The 21,727-nt window shown below is 34.4% G+C and overlaps 1 protein-coding gene across 2 annotated transcripts in view; it reads left to right on the top strand.

Annotated features, from left to right (window-relative positions):
* SPRED1 (sprouty related EVH1 domain containing 1) overlaps positions 1-21,727 on the top strand; it is a 118,944-nt gene that overhangs the window by 71,995 nt on the left and 25,222 nt on the right. For both annotated transcript variants that reach the window (XM_070625661.1, XM_008534205.2), the window contains 3 exons: positions 3,628-3,796; positions 6,217-6,266; positions 19,714-19,863. In XM_070625661.1, the coding sequence (XP_070481762.1) occupies positions 3,628-3,796; positions 6,217-6,266; positions 19,714-19,863 (369 nt within the window). The remainder of the gene's footprint in view (positions 1-3,627; positions 3,797-6,216; positions 6,267-19,713; positions 19,864-21,727) is intronic.

The raw sequence follows: 21,727 nt of genomic DNA, 5'->3' as shown, positions 1-21,727 counted from the left end.
TATCTGTATTTTTGAATATATTAAGATTTAATTTTTGGCCTTTTCATATGGTGTGTCCTGAAAAATGTCCCATGTGCACTTCAGAAGAATGTGTATTCTGTTGTTGGGTAGAGTGTGTTGTAGATGTCTGTTAGGTCTAATTGGTTTATTGTGTTAAGTCCTCTATTTCTTTATTTACCTTCTGTCTGGTTGTTCTGTTGATTATTGTGAGGGGGCTTTGAATCTCCAACTATGATTGTGGATCTGTCTATTTCTCCCTTCAACTGTGCTGGGTTTTGCTTTGTATATTTTTTGATGGTCTGTCATTAGGTGCATAAATGTTTAGTGTTATATCTTCTTGCTCTGTTGAACCTTTTATTAATATGCAATGTTCTCCTTTGTCTCTTGTAACCTTTTTGATTTAAGTCTGTTTCATCTGATAGTAGTCTAGCCACCCCTGCTCTCTTTTGGTTACTATTTGCATGGAATGTCTTTTTCTATCCTTTCGCTTTTGACCTGTTTGTGCCTTTGTATCTAAGGTGAGTTCTGTGTAGGCAGCATATAGTTGGATCATGTGCTTTTTATCCATTCTTCCAATCTCTGTTATTTGATTGGAGAGTGTAATCCATTTACATATAAAGTAATTACTAATAAGGAGGGACCTACTTCTGTCTTGTGCTATTTGTTTTCTATATGCCTTATAGCTTTCTTACCTCTCATTTCCTGCATTCCTATCTTCTTTTGTGTTTAGTTGATTGTTTATAGTGAAACATTTAAATGTTTTTTTCATTTCCTTTTGTGTATATTCTATAGCTATTTTCTTTGTGGTGACCATGGAGATTACATTAACAAGGTAGAGTTTTAACACTTGAATTTGAATTTAAATCAGCTTAACTTCAGGGGCTGGCCCCATGGCCGAGTGGTTAAGTTCGCGCACTCCACTGCAGGCAAGCCAGTGTTTCGTTGGTTCGAATCCTGGGCACGGACATGGCACTGCTCATCAAACCACACTGAGGCAGCGTCGCACATGCCACAGCTAGAAGGACCCACAACGAGGAATATACAACTATGTACCGGGGGGCTTTGGGGAGAAAAAGGAAAAAAAAAAATCTTAAAAAAAATAAATAAATAAATCAGCTTAACTTCAATAACGTACAAAAACTCTGCTTCTTTACAGCCCTGTTCCCACCCTTTCTGGTTGTTGATGTCACAAAATTACATCCTTATACATTTTGTGCCCAGAAATATAAACTAATACTTCTTTTAAATGCATTAGTCTCTTAAATTTTGTGGATACAAACCAAAGTTACAGTAATAACTAGCTTTTGCACTAATAATTTTTTTCTTTAAATGTCTTTTAAATATAATAGAAAACAAAGTGCAATTAAAAACCAGTGTTACGATAGTACTGCTTTTATAATTGCTCGTGTAGTTACCTTTATTGAGATCCTTATTTCTCCATATGGCTTCAAGTTACCATCTAGTGTCGTTTCATTTCACTTTGTAGGACTCCTTTAAGCATTTTTGCAGGGCAGATCTAATGATGACAAACCCCTCAACTTTTGTCTATCTGGGACTGTCTTAATTTCTTCCACACTTTTGAAGGACAGTTTTGCCGGATATAGGACTTTTGGTTGACAGTTTTTTCTCTTTGAATATATCTACCCACTATCTTCTGGCCTCCAAAGTTTCTGAACAGAAATCTGATATTCTTGTTTAGTTTCCCTTGTATGTGACAATTCTCTTCCCTCTTGCTGCTTTCAAGATTCTCTCTGTCTCTGTGTGGCTGTCTTTGAGTTCATCTTATTTGGAGTTTGTTGAGCTTCTTGGATGTTTATATTGATATATTTCATTAAATTTGAGAAGTTTTCAACCATTGTTTCTTCAAATATTCTCTCTGCCCCTTTCTGTCTCTCTTCTTCTGCAGTTCCCACAATGTGTATTTTGGTCCTTTTGGTGGTGTCCCACAGGTGCCCCAGGCTCTGTTTGCTTTCCTTTAATCTTTATTTTTTTAAGGTATGCTTTTTTTTAGGGGGGTGAGAAAGATTGGTCCTGAGCTAATATCTGTTGCCAATCTTCCTCTTTTTTTTCTTCTCCGCAAAGGTCCAGTATATACTTGTGTATCCTAGTTGTAATCCTTCCTAGTTCTTCTTTGTGGGACACCACCTCCGCATGGCTTGTTGAGTGGTGTGTAGGTCTGCACCCAGGATCTGAACTGGTGAAGCTTGGGCTGCCGAAGCAGAGCGTGCTAACTTAACCACTGTGCCACCGGGCTGGCCCCTTTTCAATCCTTTTTCTTTCTGTTCCTCAGACTCAAGAATTTCTATTGTCCTATCTTCAGGTTCACTGATCTTTCCTCAGCCTGCTCAAATCTGACTTTGAATCCCTCTAGTGAGTTTTTCATTTCAGTTATTGTTCTTTTCAGCTCCAGAATTTCTTTTTAGTCTGTGTGTGTTTTGTGTGTTTGGTTTTTTTGTTTGTTGGTTTTCTATCTCTTTTTTTTGATATTTCCATTTTATTCATACATCATTTTCTTGGCTTTCTCCATATCTTCATTTAGTTCACTGATCATCTTTAACACAGTTTTTTTTAAAGCCTTTCTCTGATAGATCTGGCATCAGGTCTGTTTCAGGAACGATTTCTGTTGATTTATTTTTTTTCATTTCAGCAGGCCACACTTTACTGTTTCTTTGTGTGCCTTGGAATTTTTTGTTGAACACTGGACATTTGAATCTAACAATGTGGTAACTCTGGATATTAGATTGTGCCCCTTTTCTGGAGTTTGCCGGTTTTTGGATTGTTGTGAGTTGTCTCTGTGTGGAGGATCAGCTTGAGGTATAAACTTAAGGTCTTCTTTTGTCTTTTTCTGAACCTTTCCCTAGGTGTGCATAGTCACTTTCTAATTTTTCTGTAGTTGTTTTTGAATGTCCTGGTCTTTAGTATCTGTCTCCCCAAATGGGAAAAAGTGAAATACAATGGGTAAAAAAGAGTGCTGGTCTTTTAAATAACCCTGGAAGTCACTTCATTCTGATTATGAGGGACTTACAACAATGAGGGAAGGTACAGAAATGATGGCTGCCCTCCTCTTTGCACCTCTGTGATGAGAAGCAGTAGTCAGTGACCAGAGCACTGATCCCTGATATTTGGAGGACAGGGTCCTTTTTACCCACCTTTGTTCCCGTAATTTGTGTGCAAGCTGCTCCAGGAACACATACATAGCTCCCTGCCATGGGGTTGGGAGTGGGGGATGGGGAGCTGCTACTGTACTAATAGGTGAAACTGACTGAAATTAACTGCAATTTACTGTCCATGTCTTCCCTTGGAAGTTACAAGCCTTCAACAGACTCCAGAGTTCCAACGTAGTTACATCAGACAGATGCTGTCAGTGCAATTGTTGTCTAGGTCTGGGAGAGACTCCTGGTGTTTCTTACTCTGCCATCTTCCCAGAATCCTCCTTAATAGCATCTTGATTTCTGTATTGAGTGACTTTGTGAATTAGATTAAGTATCAAGACCTCTGTGTTAATATATGGGGGAAATGTTCTTGTTAAAATTTAATAGCTCTTTTCTCACCTCAGTTTGTATTTAAGAGCTACATCAGATGCATTTCATGTATGTATAGTAATTTTTGGCATTTAACTTTTGGCAGGTGGTTTTGGAATGTATGCTTAAAAAAGACCTCATTTACAATAAGGTCACTCCAACATTTCACCACTGGAAGATTGATGACAAGAAATTTGGCCTTACCTTTCAAAGTCCTGCTGATGCTAGGGCTTTTGATAGAGGCATTCGAAGAGCTATAGAGGATATTTCTCAAGGTAGGTTTTCTTGACTATTTTTTAAATTTGTTTATCAGTTATATATAGTAGAGTAGAGTAACTTTAAGCAAGTCAGCTTTTGTGGCATGTGATCAGACTTTGAAAGCTCACTGTAGGTAAAGATAAAATAATGGGCTTCTTAGTCTGTTTTATATTTGTCACATTACAGTATATACCAATTACATGTATTATCTTGAAGAGCCCATTAACAGCAGCCTTCAGATAAGTTAAGTATTTTAAAATAAGAGCTTGAAGAAGAGGAGAAGAGTCAGGTAGAACTTTCAAAATCCTCGTGTGTGTGTGCTATATCAGTCAAATCCTTGTTTGGATAATGATGAAAAGAAAATTTCTAATAAGCAAATATATGTAGACTTCAGTTATTCTATGACAAATCCCTTCTTAACTCTTTACTTGATTTTATTATTGAGGATTAGCAGAGACTACAACCCCATTTATCCCTTTGTGTATCTTAGCGATCTGCTTGATGGTTAGTTAACTCTAAAGCTTGCAAGTTTTTAAGGGAGAAAGAATACATTTACATATAAAACTAGCCTCTGCTCAATTAAACAACAAAAAAAATAACATTAAAACCTATTTCTTCCCCCAAAAGAAGTCATAACTAAAACTTGATTTGTTTTTCTAATTAGGAAGGAAAATTATCTCTATTAATAGAAATAAGCTTCTATATAGAGTAATTGAATCAAAATGTGTTAGCATTGTAATTTGTATATTTTGAAGATGACATTTTAATTGGAAAATTAGAAGAAATGAACTAATTATGAGATAGACCATAGGTAAGAACATGGAAATGCTTAGTACAAATCTATACTGATAGTACATAAAACTGTGGTTAAATAATTAGCCACTTTAAAGAGTTTGGTAAACAAACAGTCTTTAATTTTCGATTCAGAAAAACATTCCATGAAATTATAGCACTCGTTTGATTTTTATTACAAAAACCTATAAATTCTCCCTAGATCAGCATTGTCAATGTTGGCTGTGCATTTGAATCACCTGGGAGGCTTTTGAAAAATAGAATAACTGGTCCCCACTCCATACCACTTGAATCAAACTATCTGGGGAATGGAGCTGAGGCATTCCTTTTTTGTTTTTTTTGTTTTGTTTTTTTTTTTTTGAAGTTTCTATGCATTTCATATGTGATGAGGACTTGTCAAATGGTTGTATTATGAATTTAGAAAAAAAAAATATGAATGCTCAGATTCTGTAGCAGTGGTTGTGGTTCTCAAACCACTGCAAGGAACTTAATTAAAAATACGTGATGCCCTTTGCCTCACCCCACAGAGATTCTGACATTATTGTTTTGGGACTATACTCTGGCATCAGTAACATGTTTTAAAAGTTCCCTACTTGATTCTGATATTTAGCTAGTGTTGAAGAACCAATATGTTGAAAAGAAAATCATTATCCATGGCTGCTGGAATTTATATGGTTTATTTAAAGTTTTGTATTACTTTTAAGCCCACACTCATGTCCCTTAAGAGCAAAGTTCTTTCACTAGGATCAAATAGATTTTGGGTTTAATGTTTTAAAAGACAGTTTATAAGGAGGAGGTTACAAACTCTTAGCCACGTAGAATAGACTAGTACTCAGCCTGTCTCGTTATTTTTGAACATTTTCTTAAACGTGTTGCTTAACATTTTTATCAGCCATTGTGTTAACTTTCAACAATCCTATTAAATTTCGCTTACTTAGTCTTCCATGACAATAAGAATAAACTATGCAGCCCCTTCTAAAGGGCAGATTTGTCCTCATCTTGATGCTAGCTTTATCTCAAGGGTGGCACAAACTCAGAATACTTGCTAGGACAAATCCTTCCTTATTAGTTTATTGGGACTAAAGGCACACTTGGACACCATGAAAACCTATACAGAGACATTAATGCACAAAGGTCAATAACAACAATTGGCCATTGATTATCAGTAGTGAATTGAGGCTCATTTATTTTCTTTCATTATGAAAGCAACTAAAATCTTAGTTTTGGATACTAAATGCTGTTTCCTGGATCAGAGTATTTAGAAAAAATGAATAAATCCTATGTTGGCGTCACCTGAACACCAGAGGGGCGTGGTGTATATACTCTGCCTAGCAGTTGAAGTGTTTAGGAGGGATCATGGGCAGGGCTTGCTAGAGATAGTACACTTTCACAGAAAACATCTCTTTAGTAAGAAACTGGGAATTTACCTGTAGAAGAGGAAAACAATCCCTTTATTCTCTATTGTTCTAACAAATAAGAGTCTTTGCAAGTATACGTGGCCAATACCTGACTGGTTGCCAGGCTTCCCAGATTGATCTCTGATTATTCTTATACAGCATTACAATGATATCATCAATTAATCAGTAACACTAAAATCTGAGACAAAAATCCTATGCTGAAATTAACTTTTACCTGTTTTTTGTAGGATGCCCAGCATTTAAAAATGAAGCTGAAGGTGCAGAAGATGACTTACAAGTAAGTGGTTTGGCTTGAAAGGAATTTCTAAACATAAAAGATATAGAGGAAATCACTAGCCTTAATAAATAAACAGCTCATATAAATTTTTAAGAAAATGTCTAAGACCGTATTTGTCAGGAAATATAGAGAAATAGTAACCAACATGGTGTGTGTATGTGTATATATATATGTGTGTGTGTGTGTATTTACAGGAGAGGAGTTGTTTTGGTTTGGTTTGATTTGGTTTGTTCGTTTAATTGGCTGTTGTGATTGGAGGCTGGCACGTCTGAAATCCACAGGGTAGGCAGGTAGGCATGCATGCTCGAAATTCGGGCGTGAGTTGATGTTTTGGTCTTGAGTCAGAAGGCAGTCTCAAGGTCGATTTCCTTTCTCTTTGGGGAACTTCAGTCTTTAAGTCTTTTCAAAATGAGGCCCACCCACTTTATGGAGGGTAGTTTTTTTTTCTTTTTAACCCTGAGTCTACTGATTTAAATGTTAGTCACATCTGAAAATCGCCTTCACAACAACATTTAGACTGGTATTTGACCGAACAGTTTAGGACCGTCGCCTGGCCAAGTTGACCAATAAAATTAACCGTCGCAGCACGGATGTTAGCTCAGGGCCAGTCTTCCTCAGCAAAAAGAAGAGGATTGGTGGCAGATGTTAACTCAGGGCTAATCTTCCTCAAAAATAAACCCCAAAAAAACAAAAGAACAAAAAACAAAATTTAACCATCAAAGACACCCCATTCCGTAAGCAAAGTACTTTTATTACTTATATAAAAAATTCACAGAAAAGGAATTTCAAATTGTTGTAAGTATGTGGACATCCTTCTGTTTTATCTCACTGGTAATCAGCAGGTAGTGTTAATTAACATTTTTTAGTTACCGAAAGTTTGAAAGTTGATAACTACCCCACAGTGTATTTATCCATGAGATTGACAGATTGATGCCCTGCTGGAGAAAATGTAGATTGGTAGGTTTTTTTCTAGAAAGCAGTTCCATAATTGGTAGGTTTTTTTCTAGAATGCAGTTTGGTGATATGTATTTTTTTAAAAGCCTTACAAACAGAAACATTCATGACTGTTGGTCCAGTGGATCAATTTCCAGTAATCTATACTAAGGAAATAGAGATGCACAAAAATTTTTTACATGAAGTTTTGGAGATGTGTGTATAAAATAATGATAAAAAATAAGAATCAATCTAAATAGGAGAATGAGAATGGTTGAATTAATTAAGGTATATCTTTGTTATGCAACCATGAAAACTTTTGGTATTTATTTGCTTGCAATATATTGATAATAAAAACACAAAAATTATGTGATGTTATCATCATTACTCAGCTAAAAGGTTAAATGTTTTTGTTGGTTACTTTTGGATTGTGGGATTCTGAGCTATAGGGCTTTCTCTTCAGTACTTGTCTGTATTTTTCAAATTTCTGTGAAAGGTATTAATAGTTTTAGTATAACTGTAAAAGAACCCAAGTTTGTATGTATACCTTGTATTAATAATCAATTATTCATATTATTGTAAAAATAGTTGTAGCTTAAAGACATGGCAAAATGTTTTATGAACAGTTATCATAAAACCAAAATGTTTCTATTTTAGAAAATTTGACAAATATAGCAAAATTTAAATAAACATAAATATGCTACCATCAGTGATAACCATATATATATTTTTTAATTTGTGAGGAAGATTGGCCCTGAGCTAACATCTGTTGCCAATCTTCTCCTTTTTTTCGCTTGAGGAAGATGGTCCCTGAGCTAACATCTGTGCCAGTCTTCCTCTACTTTGTATGTGGGATGCCGCCACAGCATGACTTGATGAGCGGCGTGTAGGTCCACACCCGGCATTCAAACATGTGCAGTGGTATGCGTGAACTTAACCACTCGGTCACGAGGCCAGCCCCTTTACATACATATTTTTAAATATAGCCTTTGGGTTTTTTCTGTACACATGAATGTGTGTACACATGTGTTATTATGCTATCATTATAGTATAGTCTGTTCTTTTCCCACTTAAATACGTAATAATATTTCTGTATCCTTAAATATTTTTCAGGTTTGTAATTTTTAAGGTTTTTGTTTTTATCTAATTTGTTTTTGGTGGACGTATCCTAATTGCCAATACCCCTATTGTACATTATTTTATTGATTTTTAATCATTGTTTTTAAAATATAGTGAGTTGCAGTTAATTAAGTATAAGAAATACGTAATAAAATGCAAAATAAATTTTTTTTAGTTAAATCTTTTCCAGAGTTCCATTTTGTTCTGGTATCAATCAAAATATGAGACTAAAATTAGGGAAACGTTTTCTGAATTGCTTCCTGTGATGAAAGTAAATTTGGTTAAAATTCAACTTAAAAAAGTAGAGTTTTCACATACCAACACTATGTCCATTACACAATGGCTATTCATTTTAATGTTCTTCTGAACATTATGGTAAAAGTTACCATAGACCTTAGCAACCTCAGCATATGGTTTTTTTCTTTCCTTTTTAAGTCGAGAACTTTCACCTTTTCACTTAAAGAAAGCACTTGACAGCTTCTCTTTGGCATATACGAATTGCCAGCATCATTACTCTTGCACTTTGGGACCATTATGAAGTAAAACCAGGGTTACTTGAACACACGTACTGTGATACCAGACAGTTGATCTGATAACTGAGACAGCTACTAAAGTGTACAGGTAGCCTGTACAGCATGGATACTGGACGAAGGGATAATTCATGTCCTGGGCACTACTCAGAATGGCACACACTTTAAAACTGAAGAATTACTGACTTCTGGAATTTTTCACTTAATATATTTGGACTGTGGTTGACCACAGATAACTGAAACTGCAGAAGGCAAAACCTCAGATAAAGGAGGGCCACTGTAATATCTTCACTGCAACCTCATGAAGGACTATGAGCCAGAACCACTCAGCTAAGTTGCTCCCAAATTTCTGACTCACAGAAACTGAGATAATAAATGTTGTTTGAAGCTACTGTTTAGTGGTAATTTATTATGCAGCAGTAGCTAACCAATACACAAGCAGAAAGGGAAGATGGTTAGAAAAAAGCTAACATTTGTAGCTATGTTCATTTAATCCTGCTGCCCATGCTATTCTCAACTATTTTAGATGATATGTAGCTTAGACTAAATTCCTTCTTTCAATAGAAGATTGTTTATAGCCCCTTTATAACTAAAAGTACATTCAAGTAGAAAAAGATCGTAGTCCTTATTTAAAAATATTCTGAGCCTGAGTATATATTAACCTTAATTATACAAAAACAGTGGGAGAGGATACTGACAGGTGAGCAAATAACATGAGATCAATTTTTCTAAACACCCTATTTGAAAATTTTTAAAAAATCAGCATCCAGGATTAAAACACTGAAAGAAAACTCTTAAATTTACCTTAGCACCATTTATTTTATGATTATGTGGAAGTTTTCACTTCATTCTTATTTTGGAATATATTGGAGGTTGTAAAGTATTCTAATTTATTTAATTTCTTTATTAAGAATTAAGTACATCATTGTTTTTTGATTCACCTATGGCCTTGGCATAAACATTTTGAAATTATTTTGAATACAAGATGACTGATTTGTGGTTGTGGTTATATCAGGTTTACTTTATTGGTAATTATTTGCAAAGACAACTGAAATTCAGGTTTTAAAGAATAACCCATTATCTAATCTGTTTAACCCAGAGGAAGTAATGATTATATTTAGATCGCAAATGTCTTGAAGGCATTAAATATCAGAGCAGAAATCCTCTCCATTTTGTGTGTAAATTCATTCAATAAATATTTGAGTGCTTGTTCTGTTCCAATAAGTGTGCTAGATATTTGGTTATTTGCTGCTGGACAGCTGTCTCCTTTCTACGATTCAGTATCTTCCTCAGCTGTCGTAAATCAACAGGAAGATGTTTACCTTTCTATTTCATACCTATCTTTGAAGGGTTTCATAACACATCATCATTTGAATTTAAAATCATATCTTGCTCATCTCTTATCCCTGGTGTTTAGTACAGTACTGATCACATATATAGTTGTAGTCAAGAAAGGATTTTTTGAAGAAAAATCTTCAAAATTAGGATTTTTTTAAAACCTAAGCAATAATAAGGAATGAATGTTCTTTTCATTTGGTTTTTTCCTTTGACTATTTTAGTGAGCCAGTTAAGTTTTTTTTTAATGCTGGTTTATATTCAAGATCATTTTTACAGTGTTTTTCCAACCAGAGTGTCCATTATAACAGCTCTTATTGTTCAAATATGCTAGATTAGTAATAAAACCCATAAACTCACCTCACGACAGGCTTGGGGTTATAAGAGGAAAAGATCTCAGATTTCATGCTTTTGGGCAGAAGAAAGATAACACCTAATTGATCTGAAGTGAAAAATTGTCATATTTTCTCTTTTGGCCAATGAGAAATACTTGACTAACTTATTCTTTTTTAGAATTGGGTAGTGTCATTTCTGAGCCAAAATGATTAAAAGGACTGTGATTTATATTTATTTTTTGAAGTTATTTTGCTTTAGGCAAGGGGGATGTGAATTGTTCGTGTAATTTTGTAAAGGCGGTAACGTTTTAATAAGGTGCTGTATTTGAAAACAAAGTTAATGGACAGGCCTTAGTTAGCTAGCGAAATGGATTTTGTATTACTGTGACTAATCACCGTCCTACATTAACTACTATCCTATAGTTAAGTTCCCAAAACCTTAATATAATTGGATTTTTATTTATTATCTTATAAGGGAGCAAAAAAACCCCTCTGTATACGCTTTTTTTTTTTTTTTTTAGATTTTTTTTATTTTTTCCTTTTTCTCCCCAAAGCCCCCCGGTACATAGTTGTGTATTCTTCGTTGTGGGTTCTTCTAGTTGTGGCATGTGGGACGCTGCCTCAGCGTGGTCTGATGAGCAGTGCCATGTCCGCACCCAGGATTCGAACCAACGAAACACTGGGCCGCCTGCAGCGGAGCGCGCGAACTTAACCACTCGGCCACGGGGCCAGCCCCTGTATACGCTTTTTGCATAATGTTTCATCATTATTTAAAATTTTTCTAGACTCTTAGACTCATCCATCTGCATCTAGAATATTTGGACAGTTAGAAAATTATAAAGAAGAAATTGGGAATCATTTATCCCTCCCTACCCAGAGATAACTCGTTTTAGTATTTTGGGTACTTCTGCCTAGGTTTTCCTTTATTCTTGCATATTGTATTCAGATACGTAGTTCTTTTTAAAAGCTCCATCAGGATCTATCTCTCCTCCATTTTGATTGTGTTTTTGTTGGATTTTTGTTTGATTGGTCATAGTACTGATGGTGGTGGTTGGAATTTAAGTAGTACAGATCATAAAATTTGAACCCACACAGTCTGACTTCAGAGTCTTTGAATTTAGCCATTATATCCTGAAACTGTACTACAATTTGTTTAACTATTCATGTTTTGTTGAACATGTACTTTATTTTTCACAGCCTTTTACATTAATTTTTCTTGGTGTGACCTTAGGATAAAATCCTAGAAATAGATCTACCGGTTAAAGGATTGTATAAAGATTTATATAGGTAGCAGGAACTATGTAACTACTGCCTATTAACTCAAAAGCAGATTTACAGACAATAAACAATACCTGAAAACCTAGTACCACATTTAAGCCAAAGTAACTTTTCATTAGAAACGTAGTTTAGTTTTTCTGTCAATTAATTTAGGGTGGAGAACTTGTTTTCCTTTTCTGTTTTTTCCAGATATTATATCTTGCTACCATTCTCAGATTCCTTCCATATTATTTCATCACTGGTTATTGCGTTCAGGTTGCTTAAACAAAATAAGATACATGCTATTAATGTTTTTAGACAAAGCTCATAGAAATATGCAAAATGAAAAACTCAATGGTTAATATATTCTTATCCTTAAACTAATCAAAAGTAACTAAAGAAATCTAATGAACAGAATAGGAGACAATTGTGGTCAAATCTAAAATGAATTGCTACTGTATGCTACACCAAAATGATAAAGTGATTTTACTGAGCTTGTGGAATTGTTAGTAATTTTTTCTCCTTTTTTGTGCTTTCTAAGTTTGCATAATTTGAGTGTATAATTTTAAATAACGCAAGAATAGCTTCAATAACATTTTAACATATGCAATGCTAAAATATAAGATTTCTTTATCAAAGAACATTTTTAAATTCTTCCATCATGCTAAGGTAAACTAATAAACTAATCAAAAACTTCTTTTGTTGGATATGACTGAGCCACACATTTTCAAACCTGGGATGTGTCATATACAACTAGAAGAATGAGGTTCTTGAGCACTAAGTAGACTGATAACCACTTTTTTTCACACTTGATTATTTATTGGGAATCATACATTTAAAAAGGTTTGCAGAACAATGGTAAGTTTTCTGTGCCTCAGAATTAATACAAGAAGAAGGGACAAAGGGGGAAGAGAAGTAAAGTGTTTTTATTTTTTCTGGATAACAGCTCTCAGCCCTGTGTTTTGATAGAGAGCTACAGCTGGAATTATTTTTTTGCTTTACCCAGCACCCTTTTGCCTCTATGCACAAAATTGCTATAGTAGTCTTTAAAAAAGAAAAAGCTAAACAATCTCTTGGTGACTGTGGGAGAATGATTATTAAACCACCATCTGAGAGTGAAACAGATTTCCATTGTATGTTAAATATTGGCATGGGTTACTTTACAGATAATATAGATGAACCTATGCTAACACAATACTAAAAACATTGAGTGTGGGTGCGCATATAACCACTATAGGCAATTTGTTAAAAGCTGGAGATCATGCAAATGTATGTACAGTCTGTATGCATATCCTATATTCAATTTTCTGCTTTTGTGGAAGATTTTTGGCATTTCCCACCCCCTAACTTTCGATTATGTCTATGTTCCCATAGTAATTGTTACTTTTAAGGGGTTACAATCCAGTAAAAAACATTCAAAGTTTACTAAGCCTGAACAGTTTTTACTCAGTTGTTTCCAAATTAAGGAAGTCTTTTGGTTATTAATTTTAATTATGGAAGTGGTACAGATAATCTTTTTGGAAAATAACGAAATATTTTTCTTATTAGATTGGCAAAGATTGGTAAGTGATAAGGCCCAGTGTGGGCAGAGATGTGAGGAAATGATCCTTCTTGTCATATATGATTGAGAGCTTTATGGGAATTAATCATAAGGAAATAATATTACCAATGCACCAAGATGTCTTTATAAGGAGATAATTGCATTGTATATAACAGAAAATTGAAAGTGATCTAAATGCCCATAATTAGAGTATTGCCTACGGAATATTTGACATATACCGATGCTGCACTTGTTTGCAACCATTTCAGAGCACAAAGTACATCTTTATATATTGACATGGGGAGAGGTCCATGGTATATTATGAAGTGAAAAAAAGTACTACATAGATGGATTGTCTAAAATATAAATGAGATCAAATTGTACATAGGGTATAAACATGCACTCATTAAAAAGTCCAGAAAGTTATATGTCATATAATAATAGGTACTATTCCTTAGGGTGGGATTAGGGGCAAAATTATTTTTTGTGTCATTTGAACAGTTATTAAAATTATTTCTTTTGTGAGTGAAGAATTTTTGTTTAAATTCTTTCTCTACATTTTTTTCTCTTATGCCAAATTTACTTCCAAGGGTGTATATTAATATAATGTGATCCGATTTGTGGATATTTGCATATCACAGGTTATTTATAGGGTACTCACTATGTGCTAGGCATAGTTCTGAGCTCTAGGGATAGGCCAAGTCTCATTACTGCCTTGTGGGAGAAATATAAATAAAAGGACACTTAGAATATGGGGTGATAGATGCAAGTATTTTTCAGGAAGTTCAGAGGAGATTAACTTGGGAGTGGATCAAAGAAGACTTTTTGAACAGTTTATGGCTGACATTGTAGAGGATTTTTTCCAGAGGGAAGATTGAAGATAGTCATTGTGGGCAGAGGAAATGACATGTACAACGAATCCGAGGTGTGAAATGTCACATGGAATGGGAGAGAAACAAGTACACCAGTATTTCTGAAACAAAAAGATGAGGGTGACAGAGGAGTAGGAGCCATGGTAAAGTAACAAACCTGTGCATTCATTTGTTCTTTTGTTCATTCTCAGATTTTCTTGGTCACAGGCCAGCCCAGTAGCATAGTGGTTAAGTTGCACACTCTGCTTCGGCAGTGCAGAGTACAGGTTTGGATCCCGGTCATGGACCTACACACTGCTTGTCAAGCCATGCTGTGGTGGTGTCCCACATACAAATAGAGGAAGATTGGCACAGATATTAGCTCAGGGCCAATGTCCCTCACCAAAAAAAATAAATTCTTGTCCACAGAAAGAAAACACTATAATTTTTAGTAGGACTGATCCATTATTCTAGAAATTAAATAGCATATAGATACATAAGAGTGAAAGTTGTGATAATGCCTAGTCTTAGTGAGAATATGGAACTTTCTTGTGGATATGTGAATTGTTAAAACCACCTTGGAAAATAATTTTTATTATGTGAACTGGAACATGTGTATATCCTATAATCCAATATTTCCACTCCTATATATGTACCAGAAAAACCCTTGTACAGTCATGTGCCACATAATGACATTTTGGTCAATGATAAACCACATATATAATGGTGGTCCCATAAGTTTAGTACCGTGTATCCTAGGTACATAGTAGGCTATACCGTCCAGGTTTGTGTAAGTACACTCTGATTTTTGTACAACACTGAAATCACCTAACAACACATTTTCCAGAACGTATTCTTGTGTTAAGCAATACATGACTGTACATATGTACCATGAGGCCTACACAAGAATGCCCTTAGCAACGTTGTTTGAATTAGCCAAAATTAACTATTTCATCTTAGGCAAGTTACTTATCTCTGAGCTTTAGTTTATTCATGTGGGATAGAGACATAATACTGTCTACCTTGAAGGTTGTTGTAGAGATTAAATAAGTTAATCCATGTAAAGTACTTGGGACAGTGTCTGATACATAGAAAACGTTCAATATGTGTTAGCTATCATTGTACAAAGAAGTGACAATGAACGAGCTGTTGATGCACATGTCAACATGAATGAGTTCCACCCAAAAAACTGAACAAAAAAAATCAAGTCCCATAATGTCGCAAATAGCATGATATCAGTCAAATAAAATTCAAAAGCATCTATAACTAAATATCGTTTAGGGATAATACTTGTTTGGTAAAACTGTAAAGAAGAGTAGGAAAATGAAAAAAACCTTGAAGATAGTGTTTACCTACTGGTGGTCTAAGTGGTAGAGATGGGGATGCCCACATGGAGAAATACATAGGAGTCATTTGTTGTATCGGTTATATTTTCTTTCTTAAGTTGGGTGACACGAATACACATATTCATTTTATTAGTCTTTATATTATGTTCATAGTTCTTTATGTAAAATACTTCCTTAGGGAAAGATCAATGGTTTAGTGTATAATCCTTCCTGATAGTGGTAAAATTTAAAAATCTATATCCATCCTCCTCTCAATCCGACAGACGGGATCATGTCAGACAGACGGTTCTGTACCTAGCTTTTTCTCATTTAACAGTATCTTGTGAGTACGGCATGCAGATCTTTTTAATGGCTGTATAGAATTGTATCATATATGTATCTCATAGTTTTTTAACAAATCCATTGCTGAAAAAGCCATGGGATGTTTTCTTTTTTTGTTTAACAATAGTGCTACTGTGATTATTTGTGTGTATGTATCTATATATGCAATCACTTTCTCAAAGAATTACACTCCCACCAGCAGTGCCAAAGTATACCTAATTCTTCCTACCCTTGCCAACATTGAGTGTTATTATGTGTCTTTTCCATCTTTTCTAGTCTGTATTAAAAAAAGAATTATATTTTTATGTCTTTAATCGAATGAAGTCCAGCATCTTTTCATATAGTTAGTGTTCCTTTCTTTTTCTTGTGAAGTAAAATTGGACTTTATCTTGTATGTCATTGTTTCTAGGGGGAGAGGGCCCTGGATTGTGTAAATTATGTATCTTATGAAAGCATTCCTCAGACAATACTGATTCTCTTTCCTCTCTCCAGTATGTGCAGGGTCCCCCAACAAAGCCTTGATAACTGGAAAGCTTAGAAGGGTTCTGAGCAGAAAAACCAATAGATTTGCATGAATAGCCTTCCACAGGCTGGAAACAGGATCAATTAGAAAGCTACTGAAATAAGACAGGCAAAAAAGATAATGAGGGCTTGCACTAAGACAGTGGATAGTGGTATGGAGAGGAGAAAGTGGATTTAAAAGATACTCAGAAGGCTAGCTGGTTTAGAAAATTTTTTTTGACAAAAAGATGTTCTTTTTTCAGAAGGGTTTGGGGCAAGGATTTAAGAATGGCTCAGTTCATTATTTCAGATGTAGAGTTGAGGGAAAATGTATTTAAGCCAAAAAGCAAATGACTGGTTCATTAGTTAGCTGAATTACTTGAAAATATTGGTAGAATATATTGTATTTTAAAGTATTATGATTCTATATCAAAAGAAACGAGGGAGGAGTGTATACCTAGATTTTAAAAGAAATCAACCATATAAAAGTAAACAAGCCATAGAAAAATTGGAAAATTACTCATAATTATGCCATCAAGAATGTGTTAACATTCATTTTATATCTTTTCAATCTTTTACCTTTCTATGGTTATGATAATCCTGTAAATAAAATTTTATATAATGTCTTTTTCTTACTAAACCTTTCCCCACATAGTAGATGTTATTCATAAATCTAATTTCAAATGACCATTAAATATTCCAGTAAGTGGGCATTCCGTAATTTACTTAACCATTTCCTTATTTGGGGACAGTAAAATTGTTTCTTCTTTTTTACTATTAAAAATAATTCTGAGAAAAATATTTTGTGCCTAAAGCTTCTTCCATTCAGTACTTTTTTTCTTACTAGATTCAAGAAGTAGTCAAAATATGTGAATATTTTGAAAGCTTTTGATAGATTTTACTAAAATTGCTTTTCAGAAATGATCGTTTCAGATATTACTCCTGTGGTAGAATTAGCAATGAATGATAAAGGTCATTTTCCTTATCACCACCTTTTTTTTTTTGGTCAGTTTAACGTACATCTAAATTTATAACATGCTGAAAGAATTATAATTAAAATACTCTTTCCAAGCTTAGGATTCTCTAAAAGTGTTGCTTTCTCACAATTCATGGATAACATCTACCTTATTGTAAATTGTAAACTCTGCATTTTCAAACAATGAGGGTTTTGGGTTTTGTTTTTTTGTTTACCATATCAGATAGCTGAAAGATGTTTTAGTTGTTTTTAGCTGAGACCTGTTTAGGTATGTAGTTGTAAATCCACTGTGTGATATGAAATATTTCTAGTTAGCAGGTTAATTCCAGCTGTTTTGGTAAACATTTTTAAGTAGAACTAAATCATTTGTTATGCAAATATTATCCATATTTTTATTTAATAACAAAACAATAAACACTTTAGATGTTTCTCTTTAAAAATAAATGTATTCTTAATCAAAGTGAAATATATTACTATTTAATATACAGAATGTAAGTAGACTTAAGTCAGTACAGTAAAACACTGGGTTATGTAAGCATTTTGTGTTTGTTCAGATATAGATTTTTAAGTAAGCTTTATCTGATTTTACAATTCTTGAGTGCCTCCTCAATTATGTTAGAATTCAGTAAAGACAACCTGATCCAAATAGTTGTCACCGTTATAAACATGATTACTTTATAATTACTACTGATACTACTATACTTTTCATGCTCATTTATAGTTTTTTAATCTTGTATCTCAGCTAACCCCGAGATTATTAGTACAACTATTATGCATAGTTTATAATAAAAAGAAATTATGATTCAGGGAATTTACTTGCTTAAATTTTATACCCTAGTTGGATGAAACAAGGTTCCAATGTGGGCCCTTTCTTTAAACTTCTTTTTTCCGATGTTTTCTTCTGTTCGATTTGCTTATGATTTTTGAGAATTACTTGAGTCATTTTTTTTTTTTTTGAATACTCTCTGGAACAAGTAAATGTATTTCTTGAGTTTTTTTACTCTTCTCAGTTTTGATCATGCGTGTTGAAAGAATGTTTGCTGGATACCAGTATTTAGCGAACACTTTTCTAATAATTTAGCATTAATTGTCATAGCGCATTGGGACAACTATTATGAAAATTAGCTTGAAATAGCAATTAACTGAGTTTGACATATTTAGTTTTAAGTGACAGTATGTTTTCAGATATATTTTTAAAAATTTAATTGCTTACTCCCTAATAAAATAATAGCTTTTAGTTTTCAGAGCATTTTCACATGTATTATCATCTCACTACATCCTTATGCTAATCCATGTCGTAAAACAGTATAGGTATTATAATTATTTAGTAGTTGAGAAAACTGAGTCCCAAAGAAGTTAAATGTCACAAGCCTACTTTGTTCCGGAGCAAGGACTAGAACGTGCATTTATAAATTTAAAATATTGTAGCCATTTTAAGAATTTTATTGCTTAATGTTAGAAGTAACACCAGATGTTTTTAATATTTTCATTTAAATTTAAAAAGCTTATAAAGGTTTCTACCTTTAAAATTTTTAGCCCTATAGTGATTAAATTATTTTAGAATGAGCCAATGAAAATATTTCTCATTTTTACTTAACTGACACTGTTTCTTCTCAAATAATTATACAGTAATGGGAAAAGTAATAGCAAAATTACTTTTTCTTTAAAAAAAGAAACAAACAAACAAGCAAAGCCCTTCCGGACTTTATTTTGCAGTGTGCTAAGTTTCACCTATTTAACATTTATTTCACAGATATTATTGTTTATGGAATTTTAAAAGCATGTTGTTGGCAACTGTCATTGATTGAGCATATCCCCTACCTAAGTCTCATGTGCATGATTTGAATCCGTCTAAATAATTAGGAAGTTCAGGCTAGTCTATTCGTTTACTCATTCAACAAGGTGATGGACTGCTGTCTTCCTTCTTTTGACCCCCTGTATCACACAGCACAGCATAGTCATTAGTACATACTTTTATTTTAACCTGAAAAATGATACTTTTATAGATTTGCATTTTCTTCCTAATAATTTCTTCATTTTCAATGTAAACATAGCACTTTTAGTTATAACTGGAAGCTTCAGTATAATTAGAACTCTCTCTCACATAGCATGGTTATTAGCCTTCTAATTCTTCCCAAGATGTGTTCTATTAGAAAGCCTATTTTGCTCATAAAGTTGATTTAAAAAAAATTTTTTTTTTAATTATTTTAAAATAACAAATTTCATTTTATTTTGACACGACTAATCTTGTGCATTTGAATTTGGGGAATTGCCATTCATAGTGATGGTGGTGTTACATACTTACTGATTTGCTAAATACTTGGTAGATTCAGTGAAAGTGTCTTATTTTGTTGTTGCTTTTTATATTCTGGCAACTAATTCATTGGGGATTGTTCCCATTAGGCAACTGAAGAGGATACTTCCAGTTCTCTAGTGAAAGATCATTTCCAACAAGAGACAGTTGTTACTAGTGAGCCTTATAGAAGCTCAAGACCTTCTCCTTTTGAAGATCTGAATGCCAGAAGAGTCTACTTGCAAAGCCAAGCCAATCAGGTGAGAAGATAAATATTTTTCAGTTTATTATTCCTATCTATAGACATTGGATGTGTTCGAGAAGGACATTAAAACCATCTGCTCTTTACCAGAGAAAGTAAACAAACAACAGAAATCCAGGAGAATGTGATTTATAGTGAATCAAATCTAGAATGGGGTGATAAATATATAGGCCATAAGGTCCTAAACAAGTATAATAATTGAGCTATAAATTTGACTTTAAATTTTTTGACGACAGAGGTGAAAAGGGGAAATATGTTGGTTCCATTTTCATTATCCAGGAGGAAAAAGTGTTTCATTTCAGCCTCTAAGGAAGCAAGTTTCCCTTGCTTTATTCTGCAAGAAACTTCTCAGATAAGAGAGATTGTGAAAACATGTCTTTAGCAGACGTATCTGTGGCAAGTACACTGACAGTTTTCCTGAAGTTCTTTCTTGTAGCTTACCTCAGAAACTAATGATGTGCTCCTAAATCACTTCAGTGAGAGGTTTTCCACTGGGCACTAGGGATACAGCCTTCTAATGTTTCCAGCTTCATCTCAAAATGAAACCATGGTTGTGGGGTATAACCCTATTTTTCTGCCATTCACAAGTGTTATCAAATCTCAGAAGACCATTCTTGACCCGAATTCTCTCAGTGATACGAATAAACGCTTTTGTTGTTAAATAAACATAACTGTTACTCTGTGTGAAGTCATGTAATTTAAACCATACCCAGTATATGTCTACAAAATCAAAGGCCAATCAAAGTGGTTTTAAAAACGTATTTTAAAATATCTATTCTCTTTGACAGACGACATCTGTAAGATGTGTTATCGTCCAGCAGCAGAGTGACTCTCGTAAAGCCCCCTAGTTCTCCTTTAATGATTCTCATGTTGATCTGAGGCACTCAGACAGGCTGTTTGTGAGGGAAGACATTTGTGTAAACTCTTGATAGTCAGACAGATCAAATGAACAGCTTGATAAAGCGCTCAGTTCAGTATTAATATTAGTTTGTTATACCATATATGTATACCATAAGCCAGACCCCGTGCTTAGAGTTGAGGGCTACAAAGGAAGGTAAACCATGGTTTCTGCTCTGAAGAGTTTCTGGTGAGGTGAGAGATACATGCTCATAGTACTATGGGAGCACAGGAAGGGGACATTGAACTCATTGTGGAAAATGAGAGATTTTTTTTCTCATATGCCTAACCTTTTCAGGTAAAGAATTGTTAATCAATTGAAGAGGGTAGGGCTGGCTATGAGATTTGCGGGAAAGAACACAGGAAGAGCGCAAGGATAAATGTTTTAGACGAGTGTTTTTGTCAGCTTAGTCTGCCATAATAAAATACCATAAACTAGGTGGCTTAAACAACACAAATGTCTTAGAATTCTGGAAAGGGCTGGAAGTGCAAGATTAGGGTGCCAGCGTGGTCAATTCCTGGTGAGGGCTCTCTTCCTAGATTTCAGAGAGCCGCCTTCTCTCTGTGTCCTCATACGAGAGAGAGAAAAAGCACCAGCAAGCAAATTCTTTGGTGTCTGTGCTTATGAGAAGACCAGGATCACACCCTTCATGACCTAACTACCTCTCAAAGGTCCCATCTCCACATACCATCACGTTGATGGTTAGGGTTTCATGAATTTTGAGGGACACAAACATGTAGTCCATAACAAGAAGCAACATGAGCAAAGGAATGCAAGATCTGGGGGAAAACCAACACAGAGGGTAAAGAAGAGAGGCAGAGAGGACAAGGGCCAGAGTGTTGGATTTTTATGTTCTGCAATACACCTTGGGCTTTATCTTATTTGTTGCCTCACAAACCTGGGTACATGGTCTTGTGCCAGAAGACACAAGAAACCACAAGTTAAATCCAGTTGCATTTTTACA

This window comes from Equus przewalskii, chromosome 1 (assembly GCF_037783145.1).
Source record: "Equus przewalskii isolate Varuska chromosome 1, EquPr2, whole genome shotgun sequence".
Taxonomy (NCBI): domain Eukaryota; kingdom Metazoa; phylum Chordata; class Mammalia; order Perissodactyla; family Equidae; genus Equus; species Equus przewalskii.
This window is presented reverse-complemented; position numbering and strand designations above follow the sequence as displayed.